This window comes from Serinus canaria, chromosome 8 (genome assembly GCF_022539315.1).
Source record: "Serinus canaria isolate serCan28SL12 chromosome 8, serCan2020, whole genome shotgun sequence".
NCBI lineage: Eukaryota > Metazoa > Chordata > Aves > Passeriformes > Fringillidae > Serinus > Serinus canaria.
This window is the reverse complement of record NC_066322.1, coordinates 2718811-2741086: the sequence shown is the minus strand read 5'-3', so window position 1 is coordinate 2741086 and position 22276 is coordinate 2718811. Positions and strand designations below refer to the sequence as shown.

Below are 22276 nucleotides of genomic sequence, written 5' to 3'. Positions count from 1 at the left end.
GAAAGTGAATCCCAGCACGTCCTGGCAAAGTGTGGGGTGCCCTGGCTCTTGTGGAGGGGCTGGGCTGGGCAGTGGATGCCTTTTTGCATCCCAGGAGAAGCTTTTCTCCTCCTCACAGACACATGTGTGCAGCTGGGGTGTGATAAACCTGCAGTCCCTGAGCTGCAGCCTGTGTGTTTTCTGCTATACTAAGCACTACACTGGTGAAGGCAGTTAAAGTCAGCAGCATGAAAATTAACATTTAAAAAGATACTATATATTCCTTAGGAAAGCACTGCTATCCAAAACTCTCTGTGTGGGCTTGGGTATGAGAGAGAGAAAAAAAAGATTATAATAAAAAATAGACTGCAGGCATAGAGTGAACAGTTGCCGTGACCTTGCCTTTTGTATGCCATTACACAATTCAATGGCAGTCCACTCAAACCTTGCTCTCGATCAATATCCTATTAAAGCAGCACAAAAAGTCTCTATAAACTTAGTGGTTAGCTATGTTTATAAATGGAACTCAGCATAATTAGATGGTCAATAGCAGGCTGTACTTGTAATTTTAAAATGAACATCACACATTTCATATCTGTTGTATTCGGCGAAGCCTCTTTGAATCTAATGATACAGTGTGGAGCAAACAAAGGCCTGGCAAAAAAAAAAAAAAAAAAAAAAACCACCCAGCTCCCCTTTCCTCCCAGCAGCAGCAGCAGCACAGTGTGTTTCCCTTTGTTTATGGAGTCACAACACAGGAAAAAGTTTATTAGTCAAATGTCATGTTTCTCCCATTTAACCTTAAACACATTATCACTTCATTGCAGTGTTACACGTGTAATGATCTTAGTCACACCCCAGCCCCTCTGTAAAAATAAATACATACAAATGGGGAAAAAAAAGAGAGGCTAAATATTAACGTGGCTTAAAGAAAGTGCCATGTTGCAAGGGAGAAAAATGCCAGCCTGGCTGGTTTTATTTAGTGGGTTTCCTGTTCTGTAATTCAGTAATTTTTTCAAAATAAATATTGCAATTGGGTTTAGTCAGAGGGCTTTTTCTTAATTTCTCTATGAGTTTTGTTGACATTTTGGGTGAGGAGCTGAGCTGGAGGGAGCAGGCTGGGAGCAGGATGATGCTGCCCTACATCCCGAGAGTAGAAAAGTGTCAGGCAGAGGCACCAACCTTCCTCCCCCTCCTCTGTTTGGGCAAACCAGCTCCTCCTGCCCCTCTGAGTGTCCCAGATGCACAGGGAATTTTTGTGATGCCAGCAGCTGAAATGGGAGCTCCAGGCTGGATGTGGGGCAAGAGGGATCCTTCCCTCTCACCTCCTTCCAGCTCATAGCCCCGGGTCAGGTGGCATCTTGAGATTTTTGCTTTGAGTCACAGTTGCAGTTTCTGACATCCTTTCCCATCTGGGGGATGTTCCTGAGCTGTCAGGAGGTCACTTTGCTGCAGAGCATTTCTTGCAGGGGTAATGGTGTGGTTTAGATGTTGTTGCCTGGAGTTTGTGAGGCTGCAGCTCCCACCACACTGCTCCACATGGGGCTGGAGCCTGTTCCTGGGCCATAGGAACAGGGGTAGGGAGGTTGTGTGGGGGATTGCCACATGCTGCAAGGAACAGGTTTGGTTCAGATGAGATTTTTAGTTCTTTTTAGACAGTGTTTTTTTAGTTTAGACAGAGTTTTTTAGTTTAGATAACAGTTTTGCCATAGCTTGCACCACTTGGATCCCTTTGCATACTCTGCAGAGATGCTGCCTTTGCTGGGAGTCATAGAATCCCAGAATGGTTTGGGTTGGAAGGGACCTTAAAGCCCATCTCATTCCAGCAGGGACACCTGACACAATCCCAAGTTGCTCCAACCTGGCCTTGGACACTTCCAGGGATGGGGCAGCCACAATTCCAGCACATTGCTGTGATTTATGGCAGTAAATGCAATAACTGCAGGCAAAGGTACAAATGGGCTTTGTGGAGGACAGGCACTGTCAGAAAGGCAGCAGAAGGGATTTTGGAGCAGCTCAGCCCTGTGCAACCTTTGCCACAGCACTTCTGAGGCCAGAGACCTTGAGCTGATAGTGGCAGGGTGGTGGCTCCTGTGCTAGGACTGCCACAGGGTGCAGGAACTGGCCCCCACAGCCCAGCCAGGCACTTAAACCTCTGCTGGTGTCTGTTAAAAGTGAGTTTTGTTCTTTAACCCTCTGGTTTCAAACTGGCATTTGAGTGTGGCAAGGTGGTTATGGGCAGTGACCAGCACAGCATCCTCAGTGTTTGCTCCCCAGGCAGCAACCCCTGTGGGGTCAGCCCTTTCTGCTTTGCCCTGGGTTTACCCAGCATCAGCAATACCTTGCTCCTACCCTACCCCTGCTCTGAACACACATTCCTCTTTTCTATAGGGCCAACCCAACAAATATCCATCATTTGGGGAAAGGGCAATAAACAGGGCAGAGGGAAAGAAAGAAGGAAAGCATTACCCACATACCAGTTTTTCTTCCTTATCTCTTTGGAATAAAACTGTTTCATAAATCTGGCAATGTCCCGGAAGTTCATTGTGCCTCACATAGAAAAGCTTTAATTTAATGCTTGCCTTTTAATGCTCCTGTTTGGAAAACTGTGTGCTTAACCTGTAAGTTTGGGAGACAGAGAGTGCAGAGGAATTGCTCAGGAAAGGGTTTGCAGAGCACAAATCTGTTTGGCAAGGAAGTTGCTGAAAACTGTGGAGTAGATGCTGCAGAGAGTACCTTTATGATTGATTTCCATTCCAGTCAGACTGACTGCAGTGTGGTCATTTTTCTAACCCATAACTGCACACACTGCAGCAGTCTGCTATCTGCAGGGTGTCTGAATTATAGCAGTCCATGTCCCTGTTACCTTTTACACAAATTACTTACACCGGTTTCTTTTTCCATGCAAATTCATCAGTTTTACAGCCTCTTGTAGCTGCTGTCAGGAAACTGTTGCAGAAAGCACAAATTGATAAAAGCAGTTAATTTTACTGTGCTTAATTTTTCTTTGCCTCTGTTAACACACCCTCTCATATACCCAGTGTGCAGGAAGCCTATGATAGTTAAGAGAAGATAACAAAGGATTTGAGTGTTCTTGCCATAAATTACTTCCCAACTTAATTCCTTTTAATGACCATTCCAGATTTTCTCAAGTTTTAATGGCCTTGTGCATTTTCCATCCCCGGCTTTTAGAAGTCCGTGGATATCCAGGCTGTTCCCTTTCTGTCTCAATGACGTTCTTAAAAGATCCTTGCCAAACAACAACTAATTGTCTTGTGGGGATGATGAGGCAGCTGCAAAGCTACATTATTCCTCTGTCAAATCTGACATTGTGAGCTCCTTAAGACTTGGGGTGAAATACTGGCCCCGTTACAGTCAGTGGCAGCACTCCCAACCCAGACATGTTAGCTGGGTGATAGGAGCTATCCTGTCTTCATTTCCTCACTCCTTCCCCGTTGGACTGAAAGATTTTTTCATGTTTGAAAATGGGCCAGATTCTCAGACCAAAGATTAAACTTGGCTCAGCATCCCTGTGTGGCACTGAGACTGCCTTGCCTTTGTGGCTGTGAATCAGGGCTCTCAGACAATACAGCCCGGGCCAAGCTGGTGCATTTCATTGTGCAGGACATCCTTTTTCAGATGGCTCTGAAATGTGAGACAAACTCATGATCTGTGATTGTCAGCCCCCAAAGTTGCATTGTCCTGTGAATAGCCCTGGAACAGCCACAGTGGACGTGGTACCATTTGCTGTATTAGTGGCATTTCGGCACGAAATCCATTCTCTGCTGCCTTCAACGTTAAGCTGCTCTGCTCCTTGTCTGCTCCCAGAAGAGTACAGCACATGGAGTTCATGGCTTGTGCCTGCAGATTTCAGGAATCCGTGATGTTTAATGGGAAACCAAAGATCCAGGACAGGGAAATTGCAGGGATTCGTATCCCTTGCAAGAAAAATTTCAGTACTGGGTAAGGTGATGGGGTGAAGAGTGGAAAGTCACACTGCTGGATAAGACTTTTGGGGAGTCCTATGTCTCTAGCTCTGATTTAGCTGGAGGAGAGGCCAGAGGAAAGCTCAGATGCTCTTAGGCAGAAAAGAACTCAAGTTTCTCATCTGCTTTTTTAACCTCTGTGCTTGTGACTGTACATCACATGTACCCCAGAGGTTCTGAGGTGTGTATTTCCCTGCCTGTGCTGCTTATAGATCCTGCCAAGCACTCTACAGGGATGATGCAGCCTATCTGTAACCATGCCAATAGAGACAACGTGGTCCTAAAAGCAACAAGTTTCATTAAATGTTAGAATGACATTAATAGAAAAGCAGCGCTTAGAGGAAGTCGTGCCGTAATTGTTTAATTTTAAAAAATAATAATAATATCTTTGGAGGAATGTAAGAGAGATTCTATGTCATAGAACATTGTATTCTTGATAAAATTTCCATCTTCTTGATTGCAATGCCAGGTACCATTAGCATTTCCTAATTTCCACATCCCACCTGTTCCCATCGTGAAACTAAACACACCCATGAGGAAGAGGAAAGTGATTTTGAAGTGCAATTCATGCCATATTCACATGACTTACTGACTGCAATCTCTTTTGTTTCCCCAGCACCGATAGCTGCAGGAACAGGCCCTAATTTCTCCCTCTCAGATTTGGAAAGTTCTTCATACTACAGCATGAGCCCAGGAGCAATGAGGAGGTCTTTACCTAGCACATCCTCTACCAGGTAATTTAATCTCTGCCTACTACCAGGTTCCTTGGAAACCCAGGCCAGCATCATTACTCATCTGGGAAAGTAACCATTAAATTCTCTGACAAGCTGTTTGGGGGCCTCACGATGTGGAGCTGTTTCAGATTCACAGAGCTGAATGTTCAGCTGGATTGCAGTGAAGTTCTTTTTGTGTGTGCAAGCCTCTAAGAAAAACTGCTGCATGGACCTGTGTAGGTCCTGGTTGTATCTGGGTGTGTCAGGAGAAGTTCCACTGGAATTGCTGAGTTTTGGCTTGTGGCAGAGGAGAACTTGGAGCATAATAAGATGCAAGGAAAGTCTTGAGATAGACTTACATGCATTTTTTATTGTAAAAAGTGTTACCTGTGAGACGAAGACTGTTTTAGGATCTTGGTCTATAAAGCATTTAGTTTTCATAAAGCATTTAGAAGTTTGTGACTCAGCCTTTGGAAAACCAAATTGCTAATGCAGATGACTGCCCCATCTGATTTTGATTTTGACTTAGATGCCAACTATCAAACAAGGATATTTTTTATTTTTTACCTTTCACTTTAATCATCCATGAGATTAGATTTATAAACAAGCTCAGTCACTCGAGTAGTCTTGAACACTATTAAGGAACCAGATTGATTTTTCTTCCCCCACAGCCAAAATAGATCACTTATTTCAAAGACATGACAAGAAAGTCTAACTCCTGCCTAACGCTCTTTTACATTTTTATCTCAGCCTGCAGTGCCACCAGCTTTGCAGTGAGCTAGTGCACGTGTGAAAAATCTCTGTAGCTTGAATATAGCTGTTGTTTTTATTTTAAAAATAATAATCTTTAACGAGAGGCTCCTAGCTGTAACTTCTTACAGTTTGCAGTGATTGGAAGAACATTCTGTCTTGCACTTAGTGTGCCCGTTATGGAGCTCGGTGACTACAATTCCCACTACACATCAATTAAAAACTTTGTGCTGTTTCTTCCTTGCCTGTAAACTGTGTAGCCTACAGCACTCATCATTAGCACCATTCTCAGGTAGAATTTACTGGTGATTCCAGAAGCAAAAGTGAGGTTATTAATGTTACTTAAGAGCTCAGTTGTTGCTCTTCTATTCTTCTGCAAATAGCTACCACTGATAAGGAGCTAATTATAAACAGCATGGGTAGTTAATAACTTGGTAATATGTTTGTTTTCCTCTCATTAGGCTGTTCCCAGTCAGAAAAAAAAAAAATTCTTTAAATACACAGACTCAGCAGAATTATCAGGCGGTAATTATATTGTATGCACACAATTTCCCCTATTGACACATAACAATTCTCTAAATTAAGGAATGGCCAAACCTGCATTCCACACATGCCACAAGACTTTTTCTTCCTGTTTCTCACCGACTGGTTTTGCACACCCGCCAGCTCCTACCTGTGAGAGCTTCGGGTTGGGAGGCTGCAAGCTCTAAGCCAAGAGTGGAAGATTTTATGTCTGTTAAATGTGTTCCCCCTACACAGAGGAGCCTGTTCTTGAATGCTTTAATTCTTAATAGAATACAGATTTGGGGGAAAAGAGGGAAAAAAAAAAAGTGAGCTGGCCCAGCCTTGGAAAAGTACTTAGAAGAGAAATTCTCAGTAAGGTCCCCACACAGTCTGTGCAACTCATTATGGAAAACAGAGCCAAGCTGAGTGTCTTTGGCTCTGGGATCCTCTCCCTGCAGAACTGCTGGAGCCAGCGGCCACCAGAGACCACTCAAAGGGCTCTTCTGTGTCCTGAGCCTCTGGTGAGGGAGGTGTGATGCATCACAGGGGGATTCTTTAATGCTGACACTGGCCAGAGATACCCATTGGGGGCTTTCTGTGCTTGCTGGCACAGCTGCAGAGCCAAATGCTTCTTATTGTAGGATAACGTGAACATTTGAACCAAGAATGGATTCTTCCATCATTCACTTGCCTTTGTTCCTTCTTATGGGAATGAAGTCTGAGCTAATTGAAAAGATTGAAAATAAAAGTTTGAACTGATAAACAATTTGCTTTCAGAATTAGCCGTGAAAAAATCTGGCGGTGAAAATAAGTCTCGTGTGTCATCACCATATTCATTCAAACTGCAAGAACCATGCATTGCAGATGAAATTCTTGCCTTTTTATTGACCTCTGTGTGCTTTGAAAAATGTCTTACTCTGAATGTGTGAAAGCCTAAATGTCAGACTAACTTCTGGTCAAACTGGTGCGTGTTTAGGGGTTTGGCCTGTGAAATGTCGTTCTGTACCTCACCAAAGTGCCCTAAATCTGTTCCACCTTGAGTAATTCTCAAGCATGTCCCAACAGCAGTGCCTTGGTTCCTCTTCCATGCCTTCATTATGTGTTTCTTGCATTCTCAGCTCCACAAAACGTCTCAAGTCTGTGGAGGATGAGATGGACAGCCCTGGTGAGGAGCCGTTCTACACAAGCCAAGGGCGCTCTCCGGGCAGTGGCAGCCAGTCCAGTGGATGGCATGAAGTGGAGCCAGGTAAGCCCCGGCTCCCAGAGCCCCAGAACTTCATCTCCACTTGCTCTGTTTCGTTACCAGAATTGCTGTGTTAGAGAGGTGACCAGTTGTAGACGTCTCGTCACTTCCGAGAAACGGCCTCATGAAAATATGGCAGTGGTTTTATTGCTCCTGCAGCTGTGAATGTTTCTGTAGTGTGTCACTTCTGTGTTTTGGCCAAATATCTGAAGTATTTAAATAATGCAGCAGAAGATAGGCAGTGTTTTTCTGTCAAATTGTCCAGATCCAGTTCTGGGATAGCTTTTTCTAGCAAAAAGTAGTACCTGTCTGGGCTGTGCTCCATCAGTTATGCTGCTTAAATAAATATCCCTAAACTTATATAAGGTAGAAGGACTTTTCAAGCATTATACAACACTTGAGATCACTTAGTAATGACTTTTAAGAGACTTACAGAAGGAGTTGTTTTATTAATCTGTAATGCTGTGAAGTGTGATTGGAGGCTTCATATCAAAATAGATATCACTGGCTGTTGCACTTCAGAATGTTGAGGAAGCTCTTTGGCCTCTTCTCAGTTAATTTTTGTGTGTGATCTTTCCTGTTGATCATTTTTTTGGGTTATGTTATGTTACATACTTAACTGTCCATTGATCACTTATCCTGAGATCATCTGGGTGCTTAATACTCTTGGAAATATTTTTCTGGGTCAGTGCTATGTGCACAGGTGAAGTTAATGCCTCAGTGCTGCTTACAGCTAAATAATCAAGTATTTATTGCCAATAAAAATAACAGAAGTCTTATTTGTTAGAGGAAAGCAAGCAGTGCCTCCCAGGGTTTGGGAAGGTCCTCTAAAAGTGCAAAGGATCTTTTGCAATAAGTTTTTTTTTTTTTTTTTTGTCTTTCTTGTTCGTCTGGATTTAAAATAGTATGGGTTTGGTTTGTTTGGAAGAAACACATGCTTGTCCAGGGCACTGTGTATAATGAACTCTACAGCGCAGAAAAGTGAATTCGACCTGCACAGCATTAAAATCAGTTCTGTGGGCACTTGGCCAGCCACCTATATCCTTCATCATGTAGGAAACATACCCACAGCTTTCTCTGGAGACCCTGTCAAACAGCTGTCCTTTACAGCATGCCCAGAAAGTCACCAAATTTGGGCTATTCCAGACTGGGAGGAGACTGATTCCTGTGCCTGGGAGCCCTTGGAGGATCCCCTGCCAGCTGCCCTCTCTCCTCTAATGAGGAGGAGCCAGCTTGTGGGCCCTTATTGACTGCAGATGTGGCACTTTGGCAGGAGGAGAGGGTGGACCTGCAGGCAGACAAGTGCCAGGCTCCCCGTGACTGCCTTGCCACCGCCGTCCCCAGGGCTCTGGTGTTTGCTCTGAGGTGTCCTGCTCCCAGGCACCAGGGGCTGTCCCCTCCATCAGCTCCAGGCTCCAGATGATGTAAGGCAGAGCTTCACCTTGTGCTGAACCTCTGCTGGCGGAGCGGCGGCAACGCGGACAAAAGCTCGGCTTAAAGGGAGAGATCCCAGCCTGCTCTGCAGACACAGATGGCTGGAAACTGGAGGGGTCACTGCTTCTGCAGCACTGCCAGGCTGGGGGACAGCTCCCCCCAAAGTTTGGGGTACTCCTTGCTAATGACAAATGCTCTCCATTTGTGCAGCAGCCAGAGGTTGGCTATTAATTCTGCTGTCACTTCTGGGGGATTCCCCCACATGTGGTCATTACCTCTGGCTCGTCCAAGCCCTGGCTTGTTGGTGGCACTGAGCTGGGCAAGGGAAGTACCCAAAGCCTTCCCAACACCTCCAAAGCACCTCTGCTGCTCTTGGCACCACTGGGTGCCCATCATGAGGAAGCACAGCTGCCTATGTCAAACTTCCTGAGGTGCTCAGAAAGGCAAGAACAAGTCAGACAAGAGAAGGTTCTTCCTTCCTCGTGACCTTCCTCACTTATTATAGAAAAATCCCAGATTCTGCTTAGTCTTGCCTGTAAAATGGCAGAAAATCACCTTGCAGCATCAGGGACTGTAGCCAGGTACCAACTAGATATAGCTCAGATTCACCAAGCCATCTATCACTGTCACAGCTGTGAAGAAAGAGAGCTTTCTTTGTCCTGCCCACGTGGGATGCACTTCCAAGCCATCCCTGTGCTATATCCACGCAGCCCCACCCCAGTGCTACTGCCCTGGCCTTCCAGCAGCCTGTCCTCTGAATTCATTGCCTCAGCTTCTCTGTGAAACAGGGTCACTGCAAGAGCACGGCTGATGAGGGGTTACCTGAAGAGCCACAGCTCATCAGTGGTGAAGGACAAAACAGTGCTGAGTGTCCTCCCCCTCCAGGGCAGCAGTGATGTGTCACTGGCCCGAGGTGCTCCCCGAGGGACACGTCCTGCTGTGCTCTGTGCACAGACATCACGCCTGGGTGTGACACTCGACCTGTGGCCTTTTGTGTTTGACACGGGGGTTTCACCTCCAAAATGTTTGGGGAGTCTTTAGTGGGGCATCTGCCTAGAAAATAATTTGGTCACCTGAAAACTGTGCAAGTGATGTTAACATCACATTTTAGCTGGGAGCTTTCCACAGCAGCCCTCTCTGAGAGGGAGCTTTGGAGCCTGGACCAGTTTCAGATCCATCCTGTCCGATGTCTTTATTTCCAGAGAAATGCCTTGCCATTTATTTAATCTACAATCAAAATGGTGGCAAAGCTTTTAGCATACAGTAATCTCTGAGCTTCAGTGCTTTGTTTTCTTCTTGGTGAAATTTGCAGTAGAAGTTTAAAGACTAAACCCATCCTTTTGTTTAACTTGGCATTTCTTCCCTGCAGCTCATTTTGTGCTGTGTGGGATAACACAGGTATCAGCAGTGCAGAATGGTGCTGTTTCAGGAGACAGGCTGAGGTTTTATCCCGTGCTGGCAGAGTAGTGCAAGCCAGGTTTCCAAAGTCCATAATTAAACCCTGTCCTTTGGGTTACTGGCCAAACAACAGGAGGAGGAAATCAGACCAAGGAAAGGAAGCTTAGACTTGTCTGTGGGATGGCTGCTCTGGCTGGGAAGGAAAGTTCAGAGAGGAGCCAGCAGCCAACCTCCCAGCCCAGTAGGATCCACACCAAAGATAATAATACATCCTTTGCCTTTATTGCCTTTGAGTAGATTGCTTCCTCACAGGAGATTTAGATTTATGCAGAGATAGCTTCTTGGCCTATATGCCTTGACAGGTTTATGGGAGTGAGAGGATGAATATTCCATCTCTGTGTGTCGCATCTGCTTAATTTTGAGGTGTGCACATGAGAAAGAGGGGAGACTCAAACCCTGGAGCAGGTGTGAAGCACACACGTGCTGGTGGCACAGGCACTGGGAGAGGGTGGCACTGAAAGGTGTGGCCTGGGACAGGGCAGGGAAATCAGGGCTGTGGGAGAGGGAGAAGGTAGAAATGCACTTCAAAGAGAGCAAAATGTGGAAGAGAAAGGGAAAACGAGAAGACAAGCTTTAGACCATACAGGAGGGAAAAAGAACAAATGCCAGAAAAACAAAGATTTGACTTCCTAGAAAGGAAATATGAAATGGAATATGTGAACTCCTCTTGGAGCAGGAGAGCACTCCAGGCAGAGGGTTATTTACCGCCAGCCGTGACCAGTTGCTCTACATCTGTCTCCATTTTTTTCTCTTGAACAAATTCCCTTTTTGGATACTTTTCTTCCTGCTTTGCTTCCCTGTGATTGCCCCTGTAAGTGGTCTTTGGAGGGCAGGCTGTATGCTCAGAACATATGTGCAAACTGGCCCGAGAACAGAAGAGGACAAAACCACTCTGTGTGCTGTTTCGATCAGGCAGTGGATGCTCCCCCCGTGCCTGCTCCTGTGTGCAGGATCCAGGCTGCACCTATTGTCCATCCACAGCCCTTCCTCTGAGCTTCCACTCGCTCTGCTGAGGCACCCTGGTGTCTGTCTCATGGGGAGGCTTTGCTGGGTGCAGATCCTCCGTGCTTCACCCACCTGGGTGTAGATCCTTCGTGCTTCACCCACCACCAGCAGCACGACCTCTCCCTTTGTGGCACATCGGGCCAAGGACTCAGCTTTGTTTCTTTTTCAGATATTTCCTGTGACCAAGGGTGCAGCACTCTCCTTGTACGTCAGGTGTGACAGCCAAAGCAAGCCCCAGCATTAATCCCATGTTCCTTGGGCTGTACTCCTTGAGTCTCACATCCATTTACCTGCACTCGAAAGCTCCTGGGGAGCTCTCCGACCTAAAAAGGCTGGAGTCTGCCAGAAAAGATGAATTTCCTTTCACAACAGGAAGGCTTAGGAAGTAAAACAAAGCAGACATGTAGTAAATTACTTCTGCTTTTCAAATACCTTTTGCGGTATCCTCCTTACCATTACTTTATCTCAGCACTTTCAGTACATAACTCTTGTTAACTGAGAAGAAGGGCAAGAGAGGATAAAGATGATGTTAGTAAGAAAATAAGGCAACATCACACTGGCTTTGAAGTCCTGCACAAAGCTGGCCTGTGTTCAGTTCTGTGGCAGCTCTGCTTGTAATGGGGGTAAGCCATAATTACAGGTATACGTTTTTTAATTCCATAATAAGCAAACATTGAGTTAATGTGTATCTGTATTCCACTTATGCATTTTTTTTTAATGCATTCTCTTGATCCAGCCCAGGAGTAATGTTCACATTGTGTTCCCTCAGTCATTTTGAGGAACATATGGATGGTGTTTGCCAAGTCTGCTTCCATTGTGTTTCTACAGTGTAGCGTGGAAAGAAATGTTTAAGATGCAAATTCAGAGTATCCTATTGGATTCTTTACTTAGGTATTCCACTTGTTTCTTTCCTTAGATCTTCTACTTTATTCTTAGATCTTCTACTTGTATTTCCACACGGTAGTTCAGTCCCTAGAGGACAGTAATCCCAGGAAAGGTACATGTTTGCCCTCCTTGCGCTTCTTGAGGTATCTGAAGAGACAAACAGCTCTGCTTTGGTTGTGGCCTTGACCAACTTGGTTTGCAAAAGGCATGAGCTCTGCGGTCCCTTTTCCACTGAGAGACTGGTGTGGCTGTTCATGTCATGGTCATCCCCTTGCCCCAGCTCCACCCCGGATGTTCTGCTCCCATTACGCTGTGCTGGGTCTTTGTCTGTCTTCACCTCAAAAATCCCAGGAAACAAAGAAAACTTTCAGGGCAGAAACCTTCAGGAACTAGTAATACCTCTTGCACTGCATGGCTGATAGACATGTCCACAGTTCCAGGGGCTCACAAGGTTGATAATCTCACATGAACCTGCAGAAAGCTGGAGAGAGCTCCCTGTTAGACTGCTGGACTCATCTGTGGGGGTAACAATGCTTTTAAAGTCACTGAACCACCCGGGCTGCTGCTGCTTGTTCTCATGCCACCATCTATGGAACTGTCTGAAAACCGTTTCTGGGGAATTTCTGTTCTACTGAGGAGCTGAGATCTTATTTTGGAGTATTTCCTTTGCAGTGTCAGTGACCCCTAACTTAATGTTGCCGTGCCTCTCCCCATGGCTGCTTATGGAACAACCACATGCAGGCAGCCAATTCAGAACTTGTTTCAATAATGCTTTTCTTAAATCTGACATGGCCTTTCTCCTCAGCATGCAAGAAAACTTCTCCATATTTACTGAGAAACTTTTATTTATGCCATATGCCTCAGAAAAGCTCATTCAGGCATAGTTCAGATGACCACAAGAGTTTGTTTTCAATGTCTGTTCGGAATTACATCTTGGAAATTTGAGAGAAAGTGCTATAAGGGAGATCCTAGATGCTTTTCTTTATGCCCTAAGCACACTTGTTGCCTGGCACTGCCTGGAAGGTAAAATTTTATGTGTGGTGTGTCCCAGCATCAGCGATGCAGAGTGTGTCTGGTCTGTCCTCAGGCAAAAGGTCTGTGGGCTCATCAAAGGCCTTGGCATCGTGCACTAACTCAGAGCCCAGAGAAGTTTTCAATGATTGTGCTGCATTACTACCAAAGATTCAAGGGATTGACTGCAGAAAATATGATGAAAAACATGAGAACCATGTATTATACAAAATAAGGAATAGAAAAAGAATCCCTTTTCACTGGGAAAACATTCAACTTCAGAGTTCATTGGAGTATTCAGTGTCAAATAATTCTCTGGCACTACTTTTCAGTGACTTGCTGCAGTGGGCAGTTCTCACTGGGTCATAACTAGACAGGAATTTCATGATCTTAATTAATTTCTTTGTGCTGAACTTTTTGGATACTCATAGGCCTGGAGAAGAAAGACAAAGCCTAGGTAACATCTCTTTTCCTCAGCCCAGAGGAGGTCTGACATCCAGGATCCCTGCCAATTGTATTTACTCGGTATTTCCCAGATGTGACTTTGAATTGCCCTCTGATCTCAGTGTGTGAGGTCAGGCAGTCCCAGAGCTGCTCTGCCTGTACCTGCCTGGTGCAGCAGCTTCATTACACACCTCAGCACATCTCCCAGCAGGCACCAGTGCCATTTCTTCCTCCACTGAACTTAATATCTAAAGACAGTGGGAACATTTCACACGGAATGGTTCAGGCTGGAAGGGACCACACTGGGGTCATCTGGTCCCACCTCCCTGCTCCAGCAGGGTCATCCCAGAGCACAGGGCACAGTCTGGAGTATTTCCAGTGAGGGAGACTCCACATCTTCTCTGGGCACCCTGCTGAGGAAAGAAGTTGTTCCTCACCTTCAGGACGAACTTTGTTCTTTAACATGGACTTCAACAAGGCTCCACATGCAGGCAGCCACCTAAGAAGCTGACTCCAAGTAAACAGGTAGATGCTTGAAGTGAAATGTATAATGGGAACACACTTCAAGGAACTCCAGCAGCTGTAGGATACAGAGCTTTCCTTAAATGTCTTTTTTTTCATGGAGTCCATGTGTTGCCATATCCCTGCTCTCTGCATTACAGTATCCCATCAAAACACAAGCTGCCCAGTGGTTTTCAAGAACATAGGATTTTTCTTTTCTTCTAAGAGCAACAACACTTATCAACTTTTACTGAAATACCATATCAGCTCCTTGTCACTGGCAGTCTACAGTTCCTGCCGCTAAAAGTTTAATGCATTTACAGGAGCACTTAGGCATCAAGACTTTGATATCACAATCTGTTAGTCACAGGTGCTACATGATAGGTTTGTGTTAGCACATTATAGATCTTTTATCAGATACTGCACAAAATGTGTGTGTTTCTCTGCCAGGCAATCAGAATCAGGCTGCTGCATAGCTGATGAGTTACTCACCAATATAAGTTGTTGTTTATTTTAGACAGAACTTTCCCAGAACTGCACCTTAATGGATAAGTTCAACTCTAATTGGTCAAGGCCAGTGAAGACCAGGAACTTAATGGAGCCAGGAGGAACGCAGCAGGTCCATGGTGGTGCTTTGAGCATTGACAGTCTTTCACAGTGGCATTCGTCAAGTCGAGTGATTAACATTGCTCATTTGCCATCACAGACAGAGTCATTTTGACAGCAAATTACCACTGGATCAATAGCTCAGCTTGTCTTTGGCAATTCACGTAGTAGCATGAGACCTGTGACAACTTGCCATGCTGCTGGCAGTGCTGCCTCAAAACCATGGAAGGAAGCTGGAGGTAGGGGAAGAACTGCTCACCGAAAAGTCAGCTCAGATTGAAAAGCTCTAGATGTTTTCACGTCCCTCCCAGGCTCCTTTTATTTTTTTTTTTCCAGACTCTGGACAACACAAAAGAACTTGGCCTTGGGATTCAGCCTAGAGAGTACTTTCCATTTTTAATAAAATTAGTAATCCCATGCAAGTGTTGAAGCACATGCCTCAGCTTTGCTGTAATCCCCTGAGGAAAACATCCCTTCAGCGTGGTCCCGGAGAAGTCGGGCGGTCGGTCAGCCTTGTGGCTTTGCTCCTTGCATCCAGTTCCAGCTGTCAGGAAATGCATCATTTAAAAATGGAGACGGAGCTGTAGGAGTTCTGGGTTGAAAATGCAGAAAGAATTCTCCTGTAGTTATGAAATTAAATCTGGTTTTGACTGGCCTGGTGCTAACATCACCCCCACGTGCTGCTTCCACTGACCTCAGCGGCCGAGAAAAAAGCAGATCTTTTGTGCACTGGCACAGTGTAAGGTCACCCGAGGTATTTCTGTCACCAGACACAATTCACATCACCTGCATCCTTTTTCAGACACATTCCCTGCATAGAAAACTACTCCCAATGAGATCAGGATTCCTGGGATGGCAGTGCTGTGTTGGCTGTTGGTGGCCAAGCCACATTTTGTTACCACCCATTGTTGGCCAGAGAATCAAAGAATCCCAGCATGGCTTGGAAGGGATCCCTGAGTCCATCCAGTCCCACCATCCCAGGTTGCTCAGAGCCGCATCCAGCCTAACCTTGGGCACTTCCAGGGATGGGGAGTCCTCAACCTCTGCCCACAACAGCCCACGAGATGGAACTGAAAGCAAAGACAGTGATGTGTCTTGGGCTTCACTTTTGACACTGAGTGAAAAAACTCCCACCTTCCTTGAGGCAGAAGCAGACACTCAGTTTCCACAGGCGAGCTCTGAAAGACAGAAGCTCCTCTGGTTGACTATGGTTGTGCATTTCTTGCTGATTTGGGGTCTGTCAAGCCTGAATCTTTGTGAGCCCCAGACAGGTCTTCTCTGACCCAGAGATCCTTGAAGATCATCTAGTGCAGCATGGGGCTGTTTAGTTGCAAAATGGCATTAAACACATTAAAAGTAGTCTTCCAAAAATTGAACTAGTCTTCTTGTTTGCTTCTGGGACCAATTCAGGATGTTGACTTGGATCTATAAACTCTCCTATAGATTAGATCTTGGTTGGGAAATGGACTACATTCCTTTCATGTGCTGTCTTAGCAGTTGAGATCAGCAGACTTGCTTTTCCTAATGTGTTTGGGAAGCAGAAGCAATATTTTATCTCCTGTGGTATGCTGCTGGTAGAGAAATGTTCAGGCCTATTAATTCTTCAGGACACAGGAAAGTCTTCATCACCTGTGTAGGCAGTCATGGGAAAGGAACCACTGCAAAGACTCCATTGAACTCTTTCTTTTTGATTTTTTTTGAAAGCAGCTGGAAAATATTAGTAATCATCAGAGCCAATATACAGTACATATTGAGAGCCAGTAAATGATGCATAATATTGCAAATTCCTGAGTACTTCTGCATTTTATAAAACAGATAACTAAAATACTCACCTAGCCAGATCAGTTCCCCCAGGGATGCACATTTCCAAGCAGAGGACAAACCAAAAACACAGAACAGAGCAAAATTAGCCAAACAGAATGGCTAAGTGCTTGAAACAAATGGTTTTAAGATCACTGAGTAAGGAGCTTGACCTCCTTTTGCATCAGTCAAGGCAACTGTGAAACTTTGTGAAAGAAGCTCACCACAAAGCAGATGCTGGGCTATCTTAGGTAAATAAGTTACAAAAAAATAATAATAAACCCCACACACACACTTTTTACAAAGCACAGCTGTGTAAATATTGCATGAGACAGGGGAGAGGGGGAGAGATGTAACATACACCCTTTTTTTATGCAGAAGTTCTGCTCTGGGCACTGTTTATTAACATTCCCAGTACAACCATCACTCCAGTGCCTAGCACACAGTGCAGCTACTGTGCTCCCTGCACATGTTTGATCTTGGCTTTAGAGGAGAAAACAGGCTTTATTTTAAAGGAAACATTTTCACCCAAAGATAAAAGGTGAAAGGAGAGGTGTTAGGAGGTGGGAGGAATTATAGGATCATGGAATGGTTTGGGTTGGACGGGACCTTTAAAAGCTCATCCCATGGGCAGGGACACCTCCTGCTATCCCAGGCTGCTCCAAGCCCCCTCCAGCCTGACTTTGGACACTTCCAGAAGACTGTACAGGACCAGGTACAGGAAGAAGACTAAATCTCATCTCTTTTTTCCATTCTCTTTCCCACACCTTCTGCCACGCTGACTTTAGATGTTCTCCTGCTTCTGCACCAGGTGAGGAGCAATTCTCCTTAATTTCATTGTGCTGGATGCCTACTGCAATTTTCCTGCTTTTCAACTGCCAGGTACAGCTCATTCCAGCCTACAAAAATCTGCCCACAGAGAGGAACAAATGGCTCTTCTCAGCTAGACTGAAGGCTCACCTAGACAAGCAGTTCACTCTCTCTGACAAGAGCTGGTGGTGGACACTTAAGGGAAGTTAACAACAGTAGGAGAGGCATCCAGTGATGCTTTTCAGAGTACAGCCTCATGGATTTTGGCAGCAAACAGCTTGGTTTCACGAGCCAGAGGTTTTGTTCACATCTTTGTGACTGACTGCCCTCAGTGAACTTTCTTTCAGAGATGTGCTTTTAACCCATTCTTTATTTTGGCCTCCACAACATCCCAGAGCAGAAACTTCCAGTGCTGCATGAGGAAGAACCACTTCTTTTGTCTGCTGCCTGATCATTTTGCTGGATGCTTCTTAGTGGTTTTTCTTTTTCACTGCCAGAAGTAGTGAATAAATCATTCCCCAGTTACTTTCTTTACTTTCCCTCAAGTTAAGTGCTGCCCAACGCTTTGACCGCAGCAGTCGGCGAGCACAGGGAAGCACAGAAATCCATCCAGCAGCCTCTCAGCTCGGGTATCAATTTGGCTCAGTGGCTGCAGAGCCATCTCATACCTGCAGAAATGTCTGAGTGCTGTGACAGCAGCTGTGCTGTCCACCCAGAGTGGGTTTTCTGTGACTTCCACCCCAGCGCTCACAGTGTGAACGCAGTGAGCCTAAAGAAGGGATGATGTTTTAAGTTCTTTCAGTCTCCAGCTCCAAAGAAACTTGAACCTCAGCATCTAGCATGGCTAAAACTCTCTTCTGGTTCCATCTTGCTCAGGGAAGAGCAGGAGATCACAACATCCTCCAGCTCTGCTTGTCCTCACCACTCCAGCCCAGCCCTACTGACATCATCCTTTCTGCTCTTCCCTTACATCAGTGCTCGCTGCTATTTTTGGTGTGATATACACCAAAAAGCATAACATAAAGAGATCCTCTTACTAAATTTAGCTGGAAAATTATAGGCTGTTTTACTGTTTTGTGCACAGTCTTCATTTGCCTCAATAGATTTGCATGGAAGTCTTCAAACCCTGAAAAGCCAGACAAGTGAGGTGGTACCTGCAGCCCCAAGAGCAGCACTCTGGAGAAAAATGGGACTGTTTTATCTCAGCAAGGGCAGGAGGCAAAGTCTTGGGTTCCACTTATAGGAGAGAAATAATTTTATTTAAAAAAAAAAAAGTAAGGATTTACAATCAACGAGATTTGAAAAATAGAAATGTATGGATTATCTTTCTTTGCATTTAGTGTTTTATTGCAGCAGCCCACGTTTGTCTCCAGGAGTATTATCCATGATGCAGCACAGTAATGCACTACCTTGCTCTGAACAGGAGAAAGCACTTTGGATGTAATCCAGGTTTAACCCTGTCTTAGGGCTTGCTTTTGCTTTTAAACAAAATAACAGCAAATGGAAGTAAAGCAGCTTCCTGACTCTTCCTCGGAGCATGGCCAGTCCTACACGTGAGGAGCAGCTTTGAGACAGAGGTGATGCTCATTCCCACTTGGTCCATGACTCCTCTGCCTCTCTTTGCCCTTTCAGTCCCTACAACCCACCTCTGTTCTCCATCCTTGAGTGAAATTCCCCAGCCACACGTAACCTAAAGGTGCTCTGCAAGGAGCTGCTCCTGGTCAAAGGGACTGTTGGACATCTGACATCAGACACCTAGGCAGAATTGCAAATTCTGGCTGTTTGGAGCTTTTAAAAATTAAAACATTCCCCCAAACAGCTGTATTTCTTATGCAAATCCCCCACCAAATGGTACCTTGTGAGTATTAGAGAAATTGTTTGTCCTCTGTTAAAAAATGATCATCCGGAAATCCATTAATTTTGGTGGGGGGGAAGGTTTTAAGAGGACAAAGCAGGCTTACAAACCACATTTCTCCCATGCCCTGTGAACTGTTGTGCTATTGTGATTTTACAGTGCTATTTCTCTGCTTCTGCTGGGTTTTTCTCTTTAATGTAATGTGGATAACCCAGAACAAAAACTGACTCTTAATTCTGAGTAAACAGTGGCAGTGACTGAATAGAAACTTGATGTCAAATATACAGCCACCCTGGGAAAGTCAAAATCCATTGCTTTCTCCTCTCTTCCAGTTGTGTCCTCCATAAGTGTATCATCCATAAAATTAGCGATTTAAAAAGGCATCAAAACATTATTTTTCATATTCATAGCATCACTTTAAAAAAAATGGTTAAAAATCGATTTGCTGGCCTCTTGGGGAAATGCTGTAATGTTTTTGGCTGTCTCCTACTTTCTGCTGCCAGCTAAAAGTACCATCTGGCTTGTTTAGGGCCCTTTTCCATATCAGGTGCTTCCAAAATTCTCCCCAACCAGAGGATTGTTTCGTTGGGTTGCTCTGCCTGCTGAGGCATGTGTCCTGGGCTGGGAATCCTACTGCTTCTGTTCCCTGCCATCTTGCTGACAGTGGTGTGTGTATGTTTGGGCACGGATCTTGCTGCCTCTCTCCCGAGGACATTTGCATCATTGTCAGCTGCACATATTAAATTGATATGCAGGGCTCAGAAACACGTATCCCATCTTTTGTCCCTTTGTTTGTGCAATTGTTGTGGTTTTAATTCTTCTTTGACACCTGGAATATCACAAAGCTGCCGCTAATCTGCTGGCTACTAAGGGAAATGACATTGATAGAAGGATAATGTGTGTCAGACTTATATCTCGATAATTGCGGACACACCCCGAACCCTCGCAGCTCAGGGAATGAATATCCTAAATCCATTATTAATTTGGAGAGTCGCATGTGGCAGTTGGCTGGGGTGTCATCCTCTCCCTGCAAGAGTCACTTGCAGGGGATTTCGAGGCAGTTTGGGTGGATCCTGCGGCGCTGCGTCGAGCCGCTCTTGGCGCGTCCTCGCTGCCATTTCGTGGCAGCCTGAGGAGCTGTGACAAAATGGGGTGGATGTCCTCCCTCCTCCACAAAATGGGGTGGATGTCCTCCCTCCTCCACAAAATGGGGTGGATGTCCTCCCTCCTCACGGGAGGAAGGCAGCTCCCCACGTGCCTTTTCCTGCCCAGGAGTGCCAACCCAAGCGGCCGAGGACTGATGCTCTGTTGGTGGCACCAGGTGACGGTGCCACCTCCTCCTCAGGACCCTTTGTTCTCCAAACCTACCAGTTTACTTGGAAATAGGAACATGCCCCTGAAGGGTTTATGAGTGGATTTGAAGCACTGTAGTTGCAAAGTCCAGGCTTGATGTGATTGTGTGGGAGCAGGAAGGGTGTTTTGGAGCAGCTACTGCCGTAAGCTGTCTTGTCCTATTTCAGAAATGATCTGTGCCATACACTGCTGACTTTTCCTGTCCATCCATTAAAAAGTGAATTATGAAGAGTGCTGAGACAAACAGATAGGAGTTTAACCTTGTTAGTAAATATCAGGTAGCTGATATATACTGCTAGAATGTTACATCACAGCCTCGCTCTTCAATAGAAGTTGATGAAATTATCTTGTTACTATATAAACTGCCTTGGCTGGGTACATTCTTCCAGAGGGTTATTGTTTGCTGGATGTTGGCACAGTAGCATGACTCCAAAGAGTCAGTTCACGATGTGGTGAATTTTAAAGACTTGGGAGATGGCCATATCTATTTTTCAGCAAAGGAATGAAAGCTTTTTTCCTTTTTTTTTTTTTTTCTTTCCCCTCCCCTAAGGTATTAAAAGTTTCAAAACATGTGCTGAAATGAAAAGGAAATAATAACTAAGACCAGGATGGGAAGTAGTGCCTCAGAGTACTGACTTTGTTTATTTGCTTGTTTCCACCAAAATCTTAATATTTCAAGTTCAAGTTAATATTTTAAATCAAATAAACCTGTTCTGTGAACTAGTAAGGTACTTGAACTATTATCACACATTATTCATTTATTTCTATGTGAGTGCAATAAAAATTTTACAAGCTGTAATCTTGTTCTTTTAATAGAGAGAAAACTATGCAGAATATGTTGCTTAGAGTATTAGATAAGCTGCAGTGTGTTAATCAAATATTTTCGTGATATGAGGGCAGTTGAGAAAACAGTACAATTTTTGCTAATGGCACTGGTAAGTAAACGGATCTATCATTACATTGTCATGAAAAGTGACATTGAGCAGAAACACCCTGCCAATCCCTAGAAGATAAGTATTTAATGTAATTAGACAGACACTGTCTCCTTTGTTGAACGTAGCATTAATCACCCAGAGAAGTCCAACTTTATATGAAATGGCTTTTTCTGAAATGTCTTTGTATTAGAAAGCTTCTCACACGGTTTTGCCACGATGATATATTTGAAGAAATGACTGCAGCAGCTTCACGGGTTTCCTCATGGCACATTTCTTGCTGTTCTGTGTTCCATAATATTTAATTCTTTTTTATTTAGCAGTGTTGCATTCAATAGCTGTGACTTGTTCCTAAGTCTAGAAAGCTGCGTGCAATTGGAGCTGAGCCTCTTTGAACCAGTGTAATGCATTCAAGTTATGAAATATAAAAGCAACACAAATAGCTTCCATTATGTTCTTCAGTCCTTCCTCTGTGGTGTTAGCACAGGTTCATTGTTATGGCATAAGCAAAATGTTTCTTGCCTCAAATGCTCGTCCATAATATCACACACAAAAAAAACCCCAAAAAAACAAACAAAAAACCCCCCCCCAAAAAAAACCCAACCCAAACAAACAAAAAAAAACTTATTTTAATGAAAATCTCATTGTTAGATGGATGAAAAATGTTGCCCCCTTCCAGAATTCATTGGCACTACATTTTTTTTTCCCCCTCTTTCCCCCCTCCACCCCCCACCCTCTCCTCTGTTGCTTGTAATTTGTACTGTGAAACGCTGTCTGGTTATGAACTGGTATCAATTTGAGTCAGTGCACAGCTGTGTCTTCCCACCTTCTCAGTGGTGCCGAGGGCTTTGAAGGGAAAGAAAAGGGTTTAGTCAGAGATGACAGCCAACTTCACCGGGTAACAGGTGGAGGTCAACTTGGTTTATTTGTTGGGCTGAGCAGAGTGCAGAGATGAAAAATCTTTGCCATAATAAGGTTTAGGAAGAAAATGCTGACTAGTCTAAGCT

At 44.7% G+C, this 22276-nt stretch overlaps 1 protein-coding gene across 12 annotated transcripts in view; it reads left to right on the top strand.

The window, feature by feature from the left end:
• The window catches only part of NFIA (nuclear factor I A), a 248930-nt gene that overhangs the window by 163667 nt on the left and 62987 nt on the right, over window positions 1-22276 (top strand). For all 12 annotated transcript variants that reach the window (XM_050977772.1, XM_030226250.2, XM_030226251.2 and 9 more), the window contains 2 exons: window positions 4582-4699; window positions 7051-7178. In XM_050977772.1, coding sequence (XP_050833729.1) covers window positions 4582-4699; window positions 7051-7178 — 246 coding nt within the window. The remainder of the gene's footprint in view (window positions 1-4581; window positions 4700-7050; window positions 7179-22276) is intronic.